Source organism: Corvus moneduloides, chromosome 24 (assembly GCF_009650955.1).
Source record: "Corvus moneduloides isolate bCorMon1 chromosome 24, bCorMon1.pri, whole genome shotgun sequence".
Lineage (NCBI taxonomy): Eukaryota > Metazoa > Chordata > Aves > Passeriformes > Corvidae > Corvus > Corvus moneduloides.
In genome coordinates this window covers 4,342,112-4,359,251 of record NC_045499.1, presented here as the reverse complement: position 1 = coordinate 4,359,251, position 17,140 = coordinate 4,342,112, and the positions used below count along the sequence as shown (strand labels likewise).

General features: G+C 53.1%; 2 protein-coding genes across 3 annotated transcripts; both read left to right on the top strand.

Annotated features, from left to right (window-relative positions):
• The first annotated feature begins 202 nt into the window (after positions 1–202).
• LOC116455493 lies at positions 203–6,224 on the top strand. Its single transcript, XM_032133429.1, has 8 exons — positions 203–386; positions 1,424–1,747; positions 2,069–2,356; positions 2,961–3,290; positions 3,942–4,017; positions 4,783–4,898; positions 5,236–5,285; positions 5,741–6,224. The coding sequence occupies exons 1-8, from the start codon at positions 338–340 to the stop codon at positions 5,939–5,941; spliced, it is 1,434 nt and encodes a 477-aa protein (XP_031989320.1). The 5' UTR covers positions 203–337; the 3' UTR covers positions 5,942–6,224.
• Positions 6,225–7,988: 1,764 nt separating this feature from the next.
• TREM2 (triggering receptor expressed on myeloid cells 2) lies at positions 7,989–11,617 on the top strand. Of its 2 annotated transcripts, none has more exons than XM_032133381.1 (4): positions 7,989–8,134; positions 10,106–10,447; positions 10,750–10,804; positions 10,918–11,617. In XM_032133381.1, the coding sequence occupies exons 1-4, from the start codon at positions 8,095–8,097 to the stop codon at positions 11,129–11,131; spliced, it is 651 nt and encodes a 216-aa protein (XP_031989272.1). In that variant the 5' UTR covers positions 7,989–8,094; the 3' UTR covers positions 11,132–11,617. The 2 variants fall into 2 exon arrangements, with proteins under 2 accessions (XP_031989272.1, XP_031989271.1); XM_032133380.1 differs by having other exon boundaries at positions 7,990–8,134; positions 10,747–10,804.
• Positions 11,618–17,140: the final 5,523 nt, after the last annotated feature.

Genomic DNA, 17,140 nt, shown 5'->3' with positions numbered 1-17,140 from the left:
ACAGGAAGGAAGATGAAGCAGGTGGGTTGCCCTCACCACAGGCGGAGGGGGCCAGGAGGGTGACAAAACAAATGCCACCAGCCAGGCAAGAGCAGCAACAGCGTTTGGCACCACGACAGGCTGTTGTGCTCTGGGCTCAGCCACTTCCCCAAAAGCACCCTGAGATTATCTTCATATTAATGTTGTAACAAAACACGGGGAAGTGTTTCTGCCTGGGGCAAGAGCTCGGCACTTCCCCCAGCTGTGTCACTGCTGGGCAGGAGGGGTCACAGGGCACCCACACTGGCACAGGACACACTGGGCAGCCCCCAGCGATGTCCCTTCCCTGGGCCTGAGGATGGCCATGGAGCTGAGAGCCCTGTTGCTGCTGCCACTCTGCTTCCCAGGTAAGAGAAGGGCTCGGCGTGTCCCTGGGCACGGGGACACCCTTGCCCACTTCCTGCTGCCCGGGGAGCTCCTCCAACACCACCGGGGCTCTGATCTGGGCAACTGCTGCAGGGGTGGGAGGGAAGGGCAGCCCCAATTCCCACCACACACCCCTGGCTGCTGCAGGCTGCCGGGATGATCCACCCTGGGAGCACCGAGCTTTCCCACCACGCTGGCCCTGCGCGGCTCCTCTGGTAGCAGTCCTGGGTCAGGACAGTGCCCAAGGCACCACCTGCACCTCACCAGCCCTGCAGAGAGCACAAAGCTCCCAGAATGTGGTGGGCTGGGGAATGAAGCTGCACCCAGCACAGCCTCACAGCCAGGAGCCGCTGGCATCGCTGGGGATGTGGCACGGGGGAGCTGCGGGCTGCACATCCTGCCCCAGCTCCTTCCCTCTGCCCCTTCCCACCATCCCAAACTGAGCCCCAGCCCCCAGAGCGCTGTGTGGGCAGGGGGTGGTCCCCATTTGCCTGCAGGGAGGAGCAGTGCCAAGGGGCTGGTTTGCTGGGAGAGCTCCAGACACTGCACCACTCATGGCCCAGCCCCTGGAGCAGCCTGTGCTTGTCTGTGGGCCTTAAACCACAGCTGCAGCCCCAGCTCAAATCTCAACACCGCCCATCCCATCTCCAAGCAGATGAATTCAGCACGGGGAAGGGATTTGGGGTTTTGGAGTTCTTCCAGCCGCCAGTGTCCACAGGGGAAGGTGAGAGGCAGAGTTTCCCTCGGGAGGCTGTGGGCAGCCCTGCATCTCCACAGAAACAGCGATTGGGCATTGGAAGGGGCTGCCCAGGGAGGTGGTGGAGTCACTGTCTCTGGAGGTGTTAAAGAAAAGACTGGGTGTGGCACTTGGTGCCAAGGTCTGGGTGACAGGGTGGTGTTAGGGCATAGGTTGATCTCAAAGGTCTTTTCCAACCTCGTGGATTCTGTGGTTCTGTGATTCTGTGACTGCGATTCTGCGATCAGCTCTCCTCTCCCTCACCACATCTGATCCTTCCAGCTCTCCAAGGCCAAACCCCTGAAGCTGAGAGACGTCGGGAAGGGGGCACTCTGAATGTCGAGTGTCCTTATAAAGCACAGACTGAAGACTGGCACGCAAAATACTGGTGCCTTGTGACAAACACAGGATGTAAAGAATTAGCGCGGATATACCAATACGGGGAACGAGCCACGGATAGGAGAGTTAAAATGAAGGATGACCGCACTAATAGGACTGTGTCCGTCACCATGACTGACCTCCAGTCAGAGGACTCAGGCACATATTCCTGTACTTACTATTCCACTGGACATGTACTAAAGAAAATCTCACTGAATGTTTTCAAGGGTGAGTACCTGTAGTCCCACCCAAAGCCAAGTGTTGTCAGGAAGCAACATCATTCCTTCCCTGCTCTTCCCCCCTGTCCCCCACAGCTGAGCAGCTTCCCCTGATCCCCCCAGCCCCATTCCCAGCCTCGCTCCCTGCTTTCCCTCCCACACTGGGAGACCTGGCTGGTCCTGCTGCCTCCCGGCTCCCTCGTGTCCTGCCCCACCTCACTCCTGCCCTGACAAGAGGCTCTCCTGAGGGAGCTGCCCGAGGGCATGGTCTGTCCCAGGTGCCTGTGTGCCCAGAAGTGACCAGGCAGTGACCACCTTTGGTGTTTCACAGAGCTGCTCAAGTGGGAGTTGGACACCCTGTTAGTGCAGTGCCCGATCGGGTATGATGTGGCCTGGTGCCGCAGAGAGCAGACAGACTGCACCAACCTGGTACAAAGAAGTTCAAGACAGAGTGGAAGGAAATCCCCACAAGACAGAGCACAGATCGAGTACAGCATTCAGGAAGGCACTCTCACCGTCACCAAGAGGAAGCTGCAGACCTGGGACACTGGTGTGTACTGGTGTGCACTGGGCCCTCGTCACACCTGGATAAGAGAGGTCGTGCTCTCTGTGTTTAAGAGTGAGTACCTGCTGTGCTCTGTGTCTGAGGGTGGGTTCCTACTGCACTCTCACTGCCCAAGAGTGAGCCCGTCCTGGCAGCCCGGTGTGGATGTGGCAGCTCTCAGCCCAGGTGACACCTCTCTCTCCCCCTGCCCATCCCTCCAGCACACACGGTGCCAGCTGATCCCTGGCACCTTCAAGCCAAAGCTCAGGCCAGGCCCTTTGTGCTCTGTCTGCTCCCAGCAGAGACTCAGAGGAGGTTCCTGTGAGTCCCACAAATGGGGCTGCTCATCCCAACTGCTTCCCACAGGGTCAGACCAGTGGCTCCAGCACTGGTTCCCACTGGGCACTGCTGGGACCCTCCCCCATGCCTGGCATTGCTCTTGCTCTGGCCCCACAGCCACCAACCCTCCCAGACCCTATGGGCTGAGTGTCCCACCCTGGGGGAACCAGAGGAGGGGGACAGGACCCCCAAACCTCTGCATGGGGACTCTGGGTCCAGTCCCCTTCTGCTCCACGTGTGTGGAGGTGGATGCAGCTCTGGGGTATTCCAGTGCTGGGGAGGAGGTGCTGCTGTCAGATCCCACTTTGGGGTCTCAGCACACATGCCGGGTGTTTTCCAGGGACCCAGAATTTCACAGCTGAGGAGTCAGGCAACGTCACTGTCCGGTGTCACTACAAGATCGTAGACTACAGGGCTGTCAACAAAGCCTGGTGCAAAAAGGAAGAGGAGGAAATGTGTAAGGTGCTGGTCACCACCAGCTCAGAGCCCCCAGGGGGACAGAGCACGGCTCGGGAAGGCAGTGTCAGGATCCAGGATGACACCCAGCAGGGCATTGTCACCATCACCATGGAGCAGCTGCAGGTGCAGGACTCGGGTGTGTACTGGTGCGCGCTCCAGGAGAGCTCCGGTCTGTCCCGCATGGAGGAGGTCACGCTCAGCGTTTCCAAGGGTGGGTATGGATCTGTCAGGACACAGTCAGAGATTCCAGACTCCTTTCCCTGCTCTCTCCCTCTGCACTGCCCAGCTTACCCCACCTCCCACCTTGCCTATGTTTGCCTGCCCACACCCTACAGCTTTGGACCTTCTCATGGCCACCACCCTGTGGAATAGCAGCAGGGATGGGAGCAGATCCACATCGGTGCTGTGCTGCTCCTCCTTAACCTGGGAGCAGCTTCAGCTGTCCTGAGAGGGGTTTCTGTCCCTCAGTGTCTGATATCAGTTCTTTATAGTGACTTTATAGCCCCTTTAGAGTGACTCATCCTTTGGCTTTCAAAGGCCTTCCCATTGGGTTGTCAAGGGAACAACTTTAGACTCAGATTTTATAGATCTGTGACTTCTGGTTTCTCATTCAGAGGATGTTTGAACAGTAAGGGCTGGCGCTGAGGCCCCTGGTCGTGGCAGAGCAGCCCCAGGCTGCAGCCTGGCTCTCATAGGACTGACGGAGCAGGCAGTGCAGGCAATGGGAGGGGACATTGGGATGCTCTGGATAAACTCACGGGATCAGGGCCCTGGGCACAGGAACAGCAGTGGCCTGGGGGTTTCTGCTGAATGCAGAGCAGCCCCACAGTGACCATTGCTCTCCTCATGTCTGTCATTGCAGCGTTGCCTCCAGGAGGATTTGCAGATGCTGAAAACAAAGGTCAAGAAACTCTTTTGGGCGACAGCCCAGAACCCAGGTAAGGCCTAGAAAGAGTCTCTGAGCCTGAGCACACACAAGTTCTTCACGTTGTACACCTGGGCAGGCAGGCCCTGGGCACTCCTTCCACTGCAGAGGAATTGGATAGGACAGGATCCTCACCAAAGGTGGCCTCTCCTCCTCCAGCTCCTGCCCTAACCCTAATTCCAAAGGAAGAGGCAGATTGGTAAAATCGTATCACAGCCTTCTGTAGGTGCTTCTCTACTTCTTTATCCTTCTCCCTTTGGGCTCTGCACTTCACATGAACAGAACCCCCAGAGTCTGCCCTGAGCCTCGACTTTGCTCACTCCTGTCTGAGTATTTAACAATGGGACAGTCCTTGGCTGCTCTTTAATCCATCTACCTGTTAAATGTGAAGGATTTTTTCCCCTTTGGACATCTGCTGTCATCAATGCTACAGCAGCACGCAGAACCCAAGAATCATCCCTGCTCCAGAGAGCCTGGAATTGTGCTCAGAGCTTTGAACAGTGGCTTGTTTCTGGAGACAGCCAGGAGAAAAGTCTAGGAGAAGCTCAGAAGGCACAGCCAGGTGGGAAAATCAAGAACCATGAACCAGGGGAGGTTCCCTTCTGGATCAGCAGGGACTTGCCCATCCTCATAGATGGAGGATCCTGCAGGAGAACCAGACCCTCTTCCAAGTTCTTGAACCGAGCACATAAAACCTGTCCCAGTCCATCTTTTGGTCCCTGTTTGGTGATGGGCTCTGAAACCATCCCACACTGGTAACTCCCTTCCTCTCCTCCAGCTGTGATGGGAACGCCTTCCTCATCCTGTCCGTGGTGCTGCTCATCCTGCTCATCCTGGCCCTCATCGCCTCCATAATTCTGTATGTCAGGTACTCCAAGCTCCTGGGGAGAACAGGTACGTGGAGCTGGGATTGTCCCAAGCAGGGCCTTCCCTGCCATCACTGTGCTCCAGCTGAGCTCATTCCCAGTGCCCTGAGAAGGTCAGGCTGGGAGGCCTCAAGGCTCCCCGCTGCCTCCCCTCACAATAAATCAAACCCAGGTTCCTCCAGACCCTGCACAGGGGTGCAAACACCTTAGAGGAGGAGGAAAGTGAGAGTAAAGTGTTCCCAGGCTCAGGGCAGAGGCACTGCTCCCATCACCAGGCAATCCCACGGCCTTCCCAAACCTCCTCAGGCAGAGCTTTTCATGGAGTTCTCTGCATCTAAACCCACTGATTTTGTCTCATTCTGAAGGTATCAGAGAAGCAGAGGACACCAGTGACGGAGCAGAGGGCACAGCACAGGTAAGGAAAACGAAACGTTTCCCACACGGTGCCAAATCCCTGACCAACAGTCTGGGAGGAGCTGTCAGACCCTCCTGGTGAAGACCTCAGAGCTCAGCTTGGTTATGAACAGGAGAGAAATGGTATTTAACATCAGCAGAGAAAGGAACATTCCTAGCTGGAGAGAGAGGGGGGTAATTAATGCAAGGAACCTCCAGTAGGAACAAACCCAGTGGAGCAAATTCTAGTAACCCCTGAGAAAGGAGTCGAGGAGTAGCAAGCAGGGTCAGAGCACGAGGTTGTCACCTGTATCCAGGAGAGGTGATGAAGAACAGAGTTCTCTGCTCTTTCACCTCTGTCATGACCAAAGGTAAATTTTGACACAGCTTTTCTTCTCTTTGTGGGAAAATCTCATTCTCCTGGCAGCAGCTGTGGCCTGGCACTGACTCATGAGTGTTTTCCCTTTCTTTTCCTAGCCTGGTAGCACTGGAAGGAGGGAAAGTTCTCAGGATGACAGCAAAGGGCCAGCATACATCAACATGGACATTCAGTCCCACCCCAGCCCCGAGGATCCGATTTACAGCAATGTGGAACCAAGTCAGGCCCACAGGAACTCCCAAAATGTGGAATACGCCATCATCGCCTTCAACCAGGCCCCAAGGAACGGCAGGGAATGAAGCACAGAATGCCCCAACAACCCAGAAATGGGAGAAAGGAACTGGAATACAGAGTGGGAATGAGGAGTAGGAGGTGTGTGGATGGACACGGGGGGACAAGCTGAGTTTTGCTGCCCTGTGTGGGGTTTGCCTGTGCATTTTCAGCCCTCCCTCCTGTTAGGGCCGAGCAGAGGCTTTGCCACTTTTGTGGCAGATTGTCTGGGGTCAGACAGAGCTGTGGGGGAATTCCCAGGATCTCTTGTACATCTGCTTTTCCAGTTCCATTAAAGTGCACAGTCTTGGAGAGGCAGCTGTGGAGGCCTGGCCTTGTGGAAAGGAGCAGTCTGGACATGGCTGGGTGGGGTATTCCAGCTGTGTCCTGGTACAAATCCTGCCTCAATCCCAGGGATCCAGCTGCTGCAGCCAAGCAAACTCATTCCAGTGCTGCAGGCATCGAACTCAAACTTTGCTGTGGCTGGGTTCCTTTTTCATGGAACGGGTTGGGGATGCGAGTGCCGGATCCTAAGAATGAGCAGAGCCAGCTCCTGCACTTCCCTGTCTCTGCTGGAAACGCTCCAAATGACGCATTTTATTTACCAGTCATGTGGGGAGCAACATGAAGTGAGTTTGTGGGGCTCAGTTCCATTTCTCCAGGAGCTCTGGCTCCTGATTTCTTTGCCCCAAGCCCTGCTGGAGGTGACAGACTGACGTGGCCTGAGCCAGCCCTCATTCCCAGGCCGGTCACATCCAACAGGCTTCTCTTGCCAGGGCTGCAGCAGGGAGGCTGATGGAAATTCTTTGAGATTTTCAGAGTTAACCTGACAGAAAGAAAAAGAAAATGGTTCTGGAAATGGTTCATTCAGCCCAACGTTCCCCTAATGATTTGCTCTTCGTGCAGCTGCATTGGGTCAAGCTGTGGAAGAGTAATAGCAAAAAACAGTGGAGTGGAAGAGAGGCATTTTCTGGGAGATTCTCGAAGAGAATCCAGATTTGTGCTCACCGGAACAAGAAGGAACAAAAACTGCCATCAGTCACCTCACAGAGAATTTCTGGTCGCTGTGAGGGACCATTTTCTTAACCACTAACTCGAGGAAAGGCACATTTAGGAAGGGCCAGGCCTGCAGGTTTAGCACCACACCGGTTTCGAAGCCAGGGTCTATTTGTACTTGCAAGGAAGTAAATAAACCCCTTCAAAAATGAAAAACCAGCAGCCCACCCCCAGCCTCCCAGTTTGCTGATGCTCTGGGGGTTCCATGACTGCATTCCTGAGCCCCACCAGCGCTGTGGCGTTGGCTGGCTCAGAATCAGTGTCCCCAGCACAGATCCTGTGTCCTTTGTGCCAGCTATGGAACAAAGGTGGGTGCTGGGCTTGTTCAAAGCACCCACAGCTTCTCCCAGTGCCCCTGCCCTGCTGTCTGTTGGATTCCAGACAAGGATCCATGCACAGGCTCTTCTTCCTCCTGAAAACCCAGGAGATGATGTCTTTGTCCTCCTTCACCCTTGGGATGCTGCCAGAGCTGCCATGAGAGCCTCCCTTTCCCTTTTGGCTTTCCAGAAACTGTCCCCATGCACAGCTCCTGTAAATCATTTATTGTGGTTTATCACCATCACACTTGGAGTGCCAGAACAAGGGGAATGGCTTCCCACTGCCACTGGGATATTGGGAAGAAATTCTTCCCCGTGAGGGTGGTGAGGCCCTGGCACAGGGTGCCCAGAGAAGCTGTGGCTGTCCCATTGCTGGAAGTGTCCAAGGCCAGGTTGGACGGGGCTTGGAGCAATCTGGGATAGTGAGAGGTGTCCCTGCCCAGGCAGGGGGTGGGACTGGATGATCTTTAAGGTCCCTCCAACCTAAACCATTCTGTGATTCCATGAAATCCTGCTCCAGTGGGAGCAGACACCCAGGCCTGTGGCTTCAGGCCACCACGTGCTGCTCCCTCCCAGGCTGTCTAAGCTGAGCTGTGGCTGGGACTGGGCAATGCTGATGCCTGAATTTTCAGCTCACGAGGGCAATGCCCATCCCTGGAGAATTGCTCAATGTGCAGGATGAAAAAGATGCCAAGTTCCCCGTGCTCCTTCCTTCCGGCAGAGCGGGGAGGGGGAGAGGAGCTGCCCATAGGCAGAGCCAGTGTCGCTCTGCTCCAGGCTCCTCTCCTGCCCCTTCTCTGCTCAGCTCCATGGAGAAGCTCCTGCACCTCACCTTGGTTTTCCTGTCAGGTAAGAACCGCACGTGGCTTTGGGGTTCAGGTAAAGGGCGAAGGATTGGGGCAAAGTTTGGCCTCTATGTGAAGGCTCCATCCTCAGAGTTTTCCCTTCTCCCTTTCTTTACCAAAAGGCCAGTGGTGATCCCAGTGCTCCCAGATTTCCTCACAGGGATCGTTTTGGGTCAGAACAGGAAGCACTGATGAGAGAAGTCCTGCATGCAAGGTGGAATTGCAAAATCCTGGGTGCTTGCATTTGCAAAGGGGATTTACATAGAAGCAAATGACCACAGGCAGGGCTCAAGGGGAGGGACATGAAACCCAGCGAAGGGCACAGCTCTGGAATCCCAAGCACCTGGGTATTTCCAGCCTGGAAAGGAATGTCCATCTGACATGTGAACCAAGGTACAGAGCCCAGCTGGGGCTCTCTGCAGCACTTTGAGAATCCCAGATCCTGTTGCAGGGAAAGGCAGCAGACTCAGGCTGTGGGAGCACAGGAACCTGTCCCAAAAATTGGAATGAGTTTGGGAAAAATTCACAGTACTTTTCCCAGTAGCACCCAGGAAGGGAGGAGGAACACCAAAAGTTTATGATCTGCCAGCAGAATTGGTTCAAAAGAGGATGACACAACATTTTCCAGAAGGACATCAGGGAATCTTTCAATGATTCTGTTTGAGAAATGTTTTGCAGTGCTCTGGGAATTCTGGGGCTGAAGGACCAGAGCTGGAGGAAGGAAGGGAAAACAGGAGAAGCAGTTAAAGAGTTTTGGAGGGATTGAACAGGACTGGATTGGATATTCCATGAGGTAAACCCTGACTGGAACAACCGAGTGGAGAAACATATCAGGATAAAGCTCTGTAGGTATTGGATACTTGAAGAGCACAGATCCGTTTTAGGTCTTCCAGTCAAACTGAAAGAACTTCAGATTTTTTAGTTTACAATTCACTTAGAATTGTTGAAATTATTGTAAGAAGTGTTATTAAAAGGCTCAGCCAGCACAAAGTCCTTATAAGAGCCTATTTTTAAATTTACTTCTGTTTTATCATTACTTATGGTTTCACAGAAGCATTTGCCTGTGACTTTTTTTCACTAGAAATAGAGATTTCCACAAATACCACATTGCACTTCTCTGTGGAAGTATTAATAGCTCAGACTGTCCCCTCTGCCTCTGCCTGTCACAAAGAGGAATGGAAATTAGAAATGAGGAATCAAGACAATAAAAAAAAAAAAAGCAGACAAAACCCAGTTATCAACATGGTTAAAATTAGTAAGATATTAAAAGATAGGGTGGAAAAAAGTGCTAAACTGGATTTGCAAACCAGGGGTGGGATTCAGAAGGAACCAGTGAGCAGGACGGGTTTGGAGGTGTCACTGGGACAAATTCCAGAATATCTGAGCCAAGATCTGAGCACACTGGGTTGGTCATGGCGGAAGCAGACAGGTGACACCCTACAGGTGACAGCCCCTATGGGTGACAGCTCTATAGGTGACAGTCCTACAGTGACACCCCTATGGGTGACAGCCTCATGAGCAACAGTCCTACAGGTGACACCCTATGAGGGACAGCCCTAGAGGTGACAGCCCTACAGGTGACAGCCCTATGGGTGACAGCCCCATGAGTAACAGCCCTACAGGTGACACCCTATGAGTGACAGCCCTATGAGTGACAGCCCTATGGGTGACAGCCCCATGAGTAACAGCCCTACAGGTGACACCCTATGAGTGACAGCCCTATGAGTGACAGCCCTATGGGTGACAGCCCCATGAGTAACAGCCCTACAGGTGACACCCTACGAGTGACAGACCTGCAGGTGACACCCTATGAGTGACAGCCCTGCAGGTGACAACCCTATGGGTGACAGCTGCTATCACTAGAAGATGAAAATGACATTCAGCACTCCCACAGTGAGGGACAGACCTGGGAGAGCCTTGGCTCACTCCTCTGTCCCTCTGTCTCTCTGTCCCTCTGTCCCTCTGTCCCTCATAGCATCCTGTGCTGCAGAGAACGTCACCGTGGTGGCCGCCATGGAGGGCGACACCATTTCTGTCAACTGCTCCTACGACCCCCGGCAGTGGTGGCGGGAGAAGAGCTGGTGCCGGCAGCTGGACGAGAGCCGGTGCCAGCACGTGGTGAGCGCCCCGACCCTGTGGCTGCCCTTCCCCAGGAACAGGAGAGGCACCACCTCCATCAGGGACAACGCCCGCGCCGGGCTCCTGACCGTCACCATGAGGCGCCTGCGGAAGGAGGACGCGGGGCTGTACCAGTGCAAAACGGATTTCCTGGGGGACACCAGGAGCCTGAGGAAGGTGCAGGTGGAAGTGCTGGCAGGTACGTCCTGGGGCTCGGAGTTGGAGAGTCTCTGCTGGAATTTCACGGGTTGGGATTGGAATTTCACGGGTTCCTTTTTGGAATTTCATGGGTGTCCGCAGCTGCCAAAGGCCCGCTTGAGGCAATATCTACTTTTGTCTCGCTCTAAGGAGGTTCTGTGTTTCACTTCCTCTTTTTATTCCTGACTTACACCTCATTGGTGCCCAGATTGTTCCCAGTGCCCCGTCTCACCTGGGCTAACTGCCCAGCTGAACATCACCCAGAAACATCTGCAGACTAAACTGTTGTGTTTCCATCAGCAGCCAGCCTGGTGACCCACGTGCCAGGGGAGCCCAGAGCTGTGCAGAGCATCTCCAGGTGAGCCTGAAATTCCTTGGGATCTCTTGTCTTCCTAGGACTAAGGCAGCAGTACAAGAGTTTCTGTAGAGGTGGAACCATCCCCTCATGGTTGCATTTCTGGTTCCCCACAGGTCCCATCCCAAAGTGGATTTCACTGTTTTCTACATCCTCGCTGGATTCCTGGTGGCCAAGTTCATGGTGGCTGTGCTGCTCTGTGTCATTGGCCACAGCAGGAAGAACAGGGAAAGAGGGCAGAACCCAGGCCTGGGAGAGCAGCAGGTGCTCCCGTTCCCTGCTGACCTCAGACACGGTGGAATCAGCCTCTCCTGGGAGAGCTCTGCGTGAGCCAAGCCAAAGGGAATCCATGGGAAAGGAAAATCAAGCGTTTGCCACCTGCTGTAAGAAAAGGATGGCTCCTAAACACAGGTCTGGAAGAGCCTGTCACTCTGGAGAGGGAATGTCACCATCTTCTTCATCACCTCTTCCCCCTGGCACCACATCCCCAGGCAGTTATTCCAAATATCATTGCCAGGACCATCCCATCATGGTTGGAACTGACACCCATCAACTCGCTGTCACCTCAGGGCAGAGCCAGGTGACAGATTCTGTCTTTCCAAGGTGAGGAAGAGCAGCTCCCAAAAGCTGCTTTGGACAGTGGGGATGCTTGGAGAAAATCCCTGAGGAGAGGGGTAAGGATCTGCAGGATTTATCAGGAAGGGATGTGGTCTCCTTGCAGCTCTGAGCTGGCGTCCTCCTCTCTGAAGGGACTTTGTGAACACAGGAGCTGTCTCTCTCTGTCGTTCTCCCGGTATTTCCTCTCCCATGTGATGGTTGTTCATCCCTCCCCACAGTGAAGCTGCACTCAGCTCTCCCAGGCTCCAAACCCATGGGCACTCACATTTCTTTTCCCTGAAAAGCTGAATAAAATCTGGCTGATTCCCTGGCTTGGTGTGGATTCCTGGTAAGGAGCTGCAGGACACCGGGTCACAGTGATGTCCCAGAGCAGGGGTGATGCTTGGAACACCCTGGTGTGTTTAGAACATCCAGGAACACTCAGAGCCAGCGGGACAGGCTGGAACATCCAGAGCCAGCTCCATGCAGGAGCGGCAGCTCAGAGCCCAACCTCTCATTGCCCAGAGGAGCAATGGCTGAAATTTACTTATTTTAATTAATCAAGGGTTTGGGTTCTCACTTTTAGAGTAGTTCTGTGTTTTGTCCAGAAATTGAACTTCATGGTGGGGCATCTGGCAACCTTTGTCCTTCTGAGGCTTCTCCCTCCCACCACAGTGAGGTTCTCAGTCTGAAATCAGCAACTTTTGGGGAAGAAAATGTGTTTGTTGCTCTCTGCTGGTACAGACAGGTGACCTGCTGTATGACTGCATCCACAGAGAGGAATTTGCCATCTGAAATAATATATTTCCAAGGAAATAAAAAGGAAATAATCAATATTTTACTGATTACCATCAAAAATAATGAATGTAGTTTGGTAGGATTGTATTAATCAAATGGGGTTGGGACAGAAATATTTCTGGGGCTGGTTTTGTCCTTCCCTTGCTCCCGTTCCCTCTGTGCTGACATTGGCTCTGTCCCTGTGCTGGCTGACCTGGACACTTCATGGGGGTTGTTTTTTCCTTTCTCCCCATCGATGAATCACAGCTCGAGGTTCTTCAGCACTTTTGGGGCTGTTGCAAAAAAAAAAAAAGGGAACTCCCCATCCCTCAGTGCTCCCATCCTGTGAGAGCCAACAGGAGACTCCACCCCTGTGTTTGGTGCAAAATGCTGTCCCAAATTCAAGGTAACTCTGATCAAAGCCTCATTAAAGCAGGAGGGACTGGAATGATGAATGAGTTCTCATGGAATATGATTAGAGTGCAGCTGAGAAAGCTCCAGCTTAATGACTTGGGAGAAGATCATCTCAGGAGCCATTTCCAGGGGAGAAACAAACTAAGGAACAGCATCAAGCTGGAAGTTTGGGGTGAGTTAATCAAAGGATTAATGATCTTCTAAAAGTCAGCAATTTCTTACTACTTGACAAGAAAGATTACAGGTCAGTGCTAAAGAGCTCTCATCGGAGCCTGGAAATTTCCTGAGACACAGATAATTCCTGAATTTCTTTTTTTTAAGATTTTTGATACATGCTAATGGGATAAATAAATTGGAGCCAACTGGTGGAGGAGGGGTGGCTGACTTGGCTTCACTGATAAATGACATTTTCTATTTACACCAGCAGATGGAACAGGCTCTGAGCAATCTGAATCTTTGCAGGAGGAAAAGTCAGATTTTTTAGTTGTAGAAAAAGTCCCCAGGGATGGATCGATGTGGGAACATCACCTGCTCTTTGTTGCTGTTGTGGTTGTTGTTGTTTTCCAGGGGGAAGATCAAAGACAGACCCTGAGAGGGACCACTGCATCCCAGTGAGGGATGTCCTTGAACCCTGGTGCACTGCAGGAAGGGAATCCAAGCTCCTGAGCCTTCTCCAGGCTCGCCAAGTACCAAGGAAAACGCTGCTGGGATGGATCCCCCCAGCTGTGGATCAGTGCTGACCTCACAGAACCACCCTTGTTACAGAAACAGCAGGGCTGGTGTGCTGGAATTTTTATCCTGGAAACATAATCCAGTGTAAAACACACCAAGTCCCCTCCCAAATTAATCTCATCTCCTGTAAATAGGACTGGAGAGATCCTGGTTTCCCCTGCAGTCTCTGTGCCCTCGTGGTGCCGAGTTCCTTCCTGTCCACCACTGATCCGGGTGCTGCTGTTCTCCTCCTCGTCCTCACCACCTCCATCAGAAGGAAAAGGGCAGATGAAGCCCTTGTGATCCCAGAAACCCGGGATGTTCACAGCAATCCTTGTCCAGGGAGGCAGGGATGAGCTGGGAGTGGGAGTCAGGTTTAAAATGAGCAGCGAAAGGTCCAGTTTTATACTCAAAAGCGTTTCTGTCCCTTATGGCAGGAAAAGGGATGGACTTTGGCAGACCCCAGTCAGAAATCCCTGGTGCTTTACACTGCTTTACACCACTCCAGGGGATTTATCCAACAGCTCCATCCACCCCCAGAGGGTGTGAGGCACCTCCTCGAGCTCCCAGGCTCTCTGGATCTGTTGGTTGTCTGACACCTTCTTGCAAGGCAGACAAAAACCACTTCATTGATTTGAGGAAGTCCCAGCCCTTCTGCTTCTTTTTGCTCATGGTAATAACAAAAATACACAATTTTGATCATTAATTGGCCTTGAATCTGCAGGAGCAACATCACATCTTCAGCAAAGGAAAACTTTACTACTTGCAATCACTCCAAATATTCCGTGTGCTGACTCTGCCCAGTCCCTTAAACCTTAGGAAGTGCAGTTTGAGCGAGTTTCCTCAACTTCTCTGAGCTCACATTCCCTTTTGCCACACATCCCCTCTGCTCTTCCCCCATTTCACAAGTCAAGGAGGAAATATTTGCAGCTGTACATGAGCCAAGGCTGATCTTTTGAAGCAAAAACCGCCCAACTCGGTTTGTACCCAGCTGCTGAGGGTGGGTGATGGGGTGAGGGGAAGGACACACCTGGATGCACCATTTCCCTGGAAAATGACTGCACTTTTCCAACAGCACAGCAGCTTGGTGGGCAAACTCCGAGGGAGGCTGTGCTGCATTTGCTTTTCCAAACTGCTCTGTTTTGAAATGGCAGGGAGTTGTAAACCCAAATACAGGAAACTGGTTGTGTCTGGCAGCAGCTGATACAGCACCACAGCCAGGCCAAGTGAGCTGCTTCCTCTGCACTTAAATACTCACAAATAAAGCGTTAATTACTGCCCAATCTGATAAAACCCAGCAAAGTGGTGAAAATCTGCTTTATTTTGAAGCCATGAGCTTTTTCCTGGGCTTCAGAGAGACGAGCAATGCACTTGATGTGTTTTAATAAACAAGGGGCTTCTTGGAAAATATTTGTCTGCTTTATAGTATGAACTGTCATCAGCTTGAGCTGCTGGGGTGGAATTTACACTCCAAGGTATTGATTTGTTTTACAAAGAAATAACTCTGTATTTCCCTGTTGTTTATTAACACACACCCGTGCTCCAGGATAAATCTAGCTTGACTTTATTACAGATTACACCCCTGTTGATCCAACTACAGAACCCTGTTATCGTGGTGGTATGAGCAAACATCCCTCAGGGATTATGGATAAATCCCCAGATTCATCTGAGATTTTCCTCTTAATTCTGTGAGCAGGAGACCGAGGATGCTGAACAGGACACAAAAATGGGTTTAATTTTTGGATATCAAGATTGCAGAAAGACTCTGGATACGGGGTGGCAGGGGAGGGAAGGAAGGTGGAAAGGCAGGGAATACATCCATGGATTGGATAAGCTCTGCTCTGCCTGTGAGTCTTGTGCAATTCTGAAGGTGAGGGAGAGAGAGAAAAGTAAATTCTGTTGACTGCTCTGATGTGACTACATGATACCAGTTTTTTTACCATTATATCTGAGATGATTTGATTATTCTACTTCAAATTGTCTGAAAATAAAGCTAGAAAATTACATCATAATAGCTAAAGAAAGTGATTTCTGACTTCCTAAATAGGCTTGCATGATTGTTCTCATTTCCTGTCCCAGCTTCCCACTGTCAATGTTCTTACATACTGTCATTTCCTTTCTTTCTTTTTGTTTGTTTGGTTTGGGGTTTTTTTTTGTGATCATCACTGTATTGACCAATTCCTGACTGACACCCTTGTGTTCTGGGGGATTTTGAGATGACGAAATGTTGGTGTGGAGTTTGTACCATTAACTATTTCTCATATTGCAGGGTGCGTGCAGCTCCAATCCTGGGGATGAGCAGCATGCCCAGAGGGATTACAGGAGACTCAGAAATTCAGCATCTCTTAAAGCTTTCAAAGCCCACCGAATCCTCCTAAGAGGACAACTCTTTTTGTGCCAAAACACAGAAATAAGCTCGTTCTAAGGGTCTTCATTTGGCTGTGTTTGGGCTAAAAAAGATAATGACAGGATACCTGGGAGTTGGGGACGAGGAGGAATCACCGTCCTGGAATATAAGGGAATTAAATCTTGGAGAGGAGGGCAGTGGGGCACGTGAGGATGGAGTGGGACAGGTACAGATCCCATTGCTGCTTCCACGGACACTCCCCAGGCTCCGGCGCAGCTTCCAGGCGACTTTAGGGATAATTACAGAATGCATTGAATCCTGCAGCAAGGAATGGAGCATCTCCAAGGCACCTGAGTACTGTGCCCACAACCTTGCCAGGACATGGAGCCACTGCCAGGCACATTTCACATTTCCCTGCCCCTTCCAGGCAGGAATGGTGGCACAGCCTCTTCCCACACAGCCCGCACCCAGCACGTGTTTGCCCCACACTTGAGGGACACACGAAGCAATAATGGCCAGCTCAAAGCCAGCCTTCCTCCCTTCCTTCCTGTCTTTCTGTCTTTCTTTCTTTCTGTCTTTCTTTCTTCCTCCCCCAGCTCTTGGAGGGCCCTGTTCAGGCCTGAGGCAGAGCCCTCTCCTTTCCCCACACGCCGCCATCTTGAGGCGCCGCCTCATCCCTAAGACAGAACCGCAGGCCAGGATGGAGGGTCCCGCTCCCAGAGAGCCCTCACACCAGGAGCACCTCTGGGGGAACACCCCGGTGTCCCTCGGTCCCCTCAGCACCCACAGCCCAGCCCTGGGGCTGCAGGAGCAGCACCCACAGGCAGCAATATGGCAGGATGGGGCTGAGGGGAGATGGGGGCCAAGATGGCCGTGCTGGCCCCACAGGGCCCAGGGTGAGGGCAGGAGCTCTCCGGCCACCTTGGAACAGGGCAGGGGCTGTCCAGCCATGCTGGGTGAGGGCAGGGGGTGAGGGCAGGTGCTGTTTGGCCTCTTTTGGGCTATGGGGGTGCAGGGGTTTTGTTTGGCCACACCAGGTCAGGGCAGGGCTGTCCGGTCATGCTGGTTGAGGGCAGGGAGTGCACGGCTACACCAGGTCAGGACAGAGGGTCAGGGCAGGGGCTGTCCGGCCATCCCTGGGGCAGGGAGCAGGGGCTGTCTGGCCATCCCTGGGGCAGGGAAGGGCAGGGCTGTCCAGCCATCCCTGGGGCAGGGCTGGGGCTGTCCGGCCATCCCTGGGACAGGGAGCAGGGGCTGTCCAGCCATCCCTGGGACAGGGAGCAGGGGCTGTCCGGCCATCCCCGGGTCAGGGCAGGGCTGGGGCTGCCCGGCCATCCCTGGGGCAGGGAGCAGGGGCTGTCTGGCCATCCCCAGGTCAGGGCAGGGCTGTCCGGCCAACCCTGGGGCAGGGAGCAGGGGCTGTCCGGCCATCCCTGGGGCAGGGAGCAGGGGCTGTCCGGCCATCCCTGGGACAGGGAGCAGGGGCTGTCCGG

Excerpts from the sequence above, each read along its gene's own strand:
- LOC116455493 (XM_032133429.1), top strand. The coding sequence starts at position 338 with ATGGCCATGGAGCTGAGAGCCCTGTTGCTGCTGCCACTCTGCTTCCCA. Across the intron at positions 1,748-2,068 it reads CTCACTGAATGTTTTCAAGG|AGCTGCTCAAGTGGGAGTTG; the intron begins GTGAGTACCTGT and ends GGTGTTTCACAG. Across the intron at positions 5,286-5,740 it reads GAGCAGAGGGCACAGCACAG|CCTGGTAGCACTGGAAGGAG; the intron begins GTAAGGAAAACG and ends TTCTTTTCCTAG.
- TREM2 (XM_032133380.1), top strand. The coding sequence starts at position 8,095 with ATGGAGAAGCTCCTGCACCTCACCTTGGTTTTCCTGTCAG. Across the intron at positions 8,135-10,105 it reads CACCTTGGTTTTCCTGTCAG|CATCCTGTGCTGCAGAGAAC; the intron begins GTAAGAACCGCA and ends TGTCCCTCATAG. Across the intron at positions 10,805-10,917 it reads GCTGTGCAGAGCATCTCCAG|GTCCCATCCCAAAGTGGATT; the intron begins GTGAGCCTGAAA and ends GGTTCCCCACAG.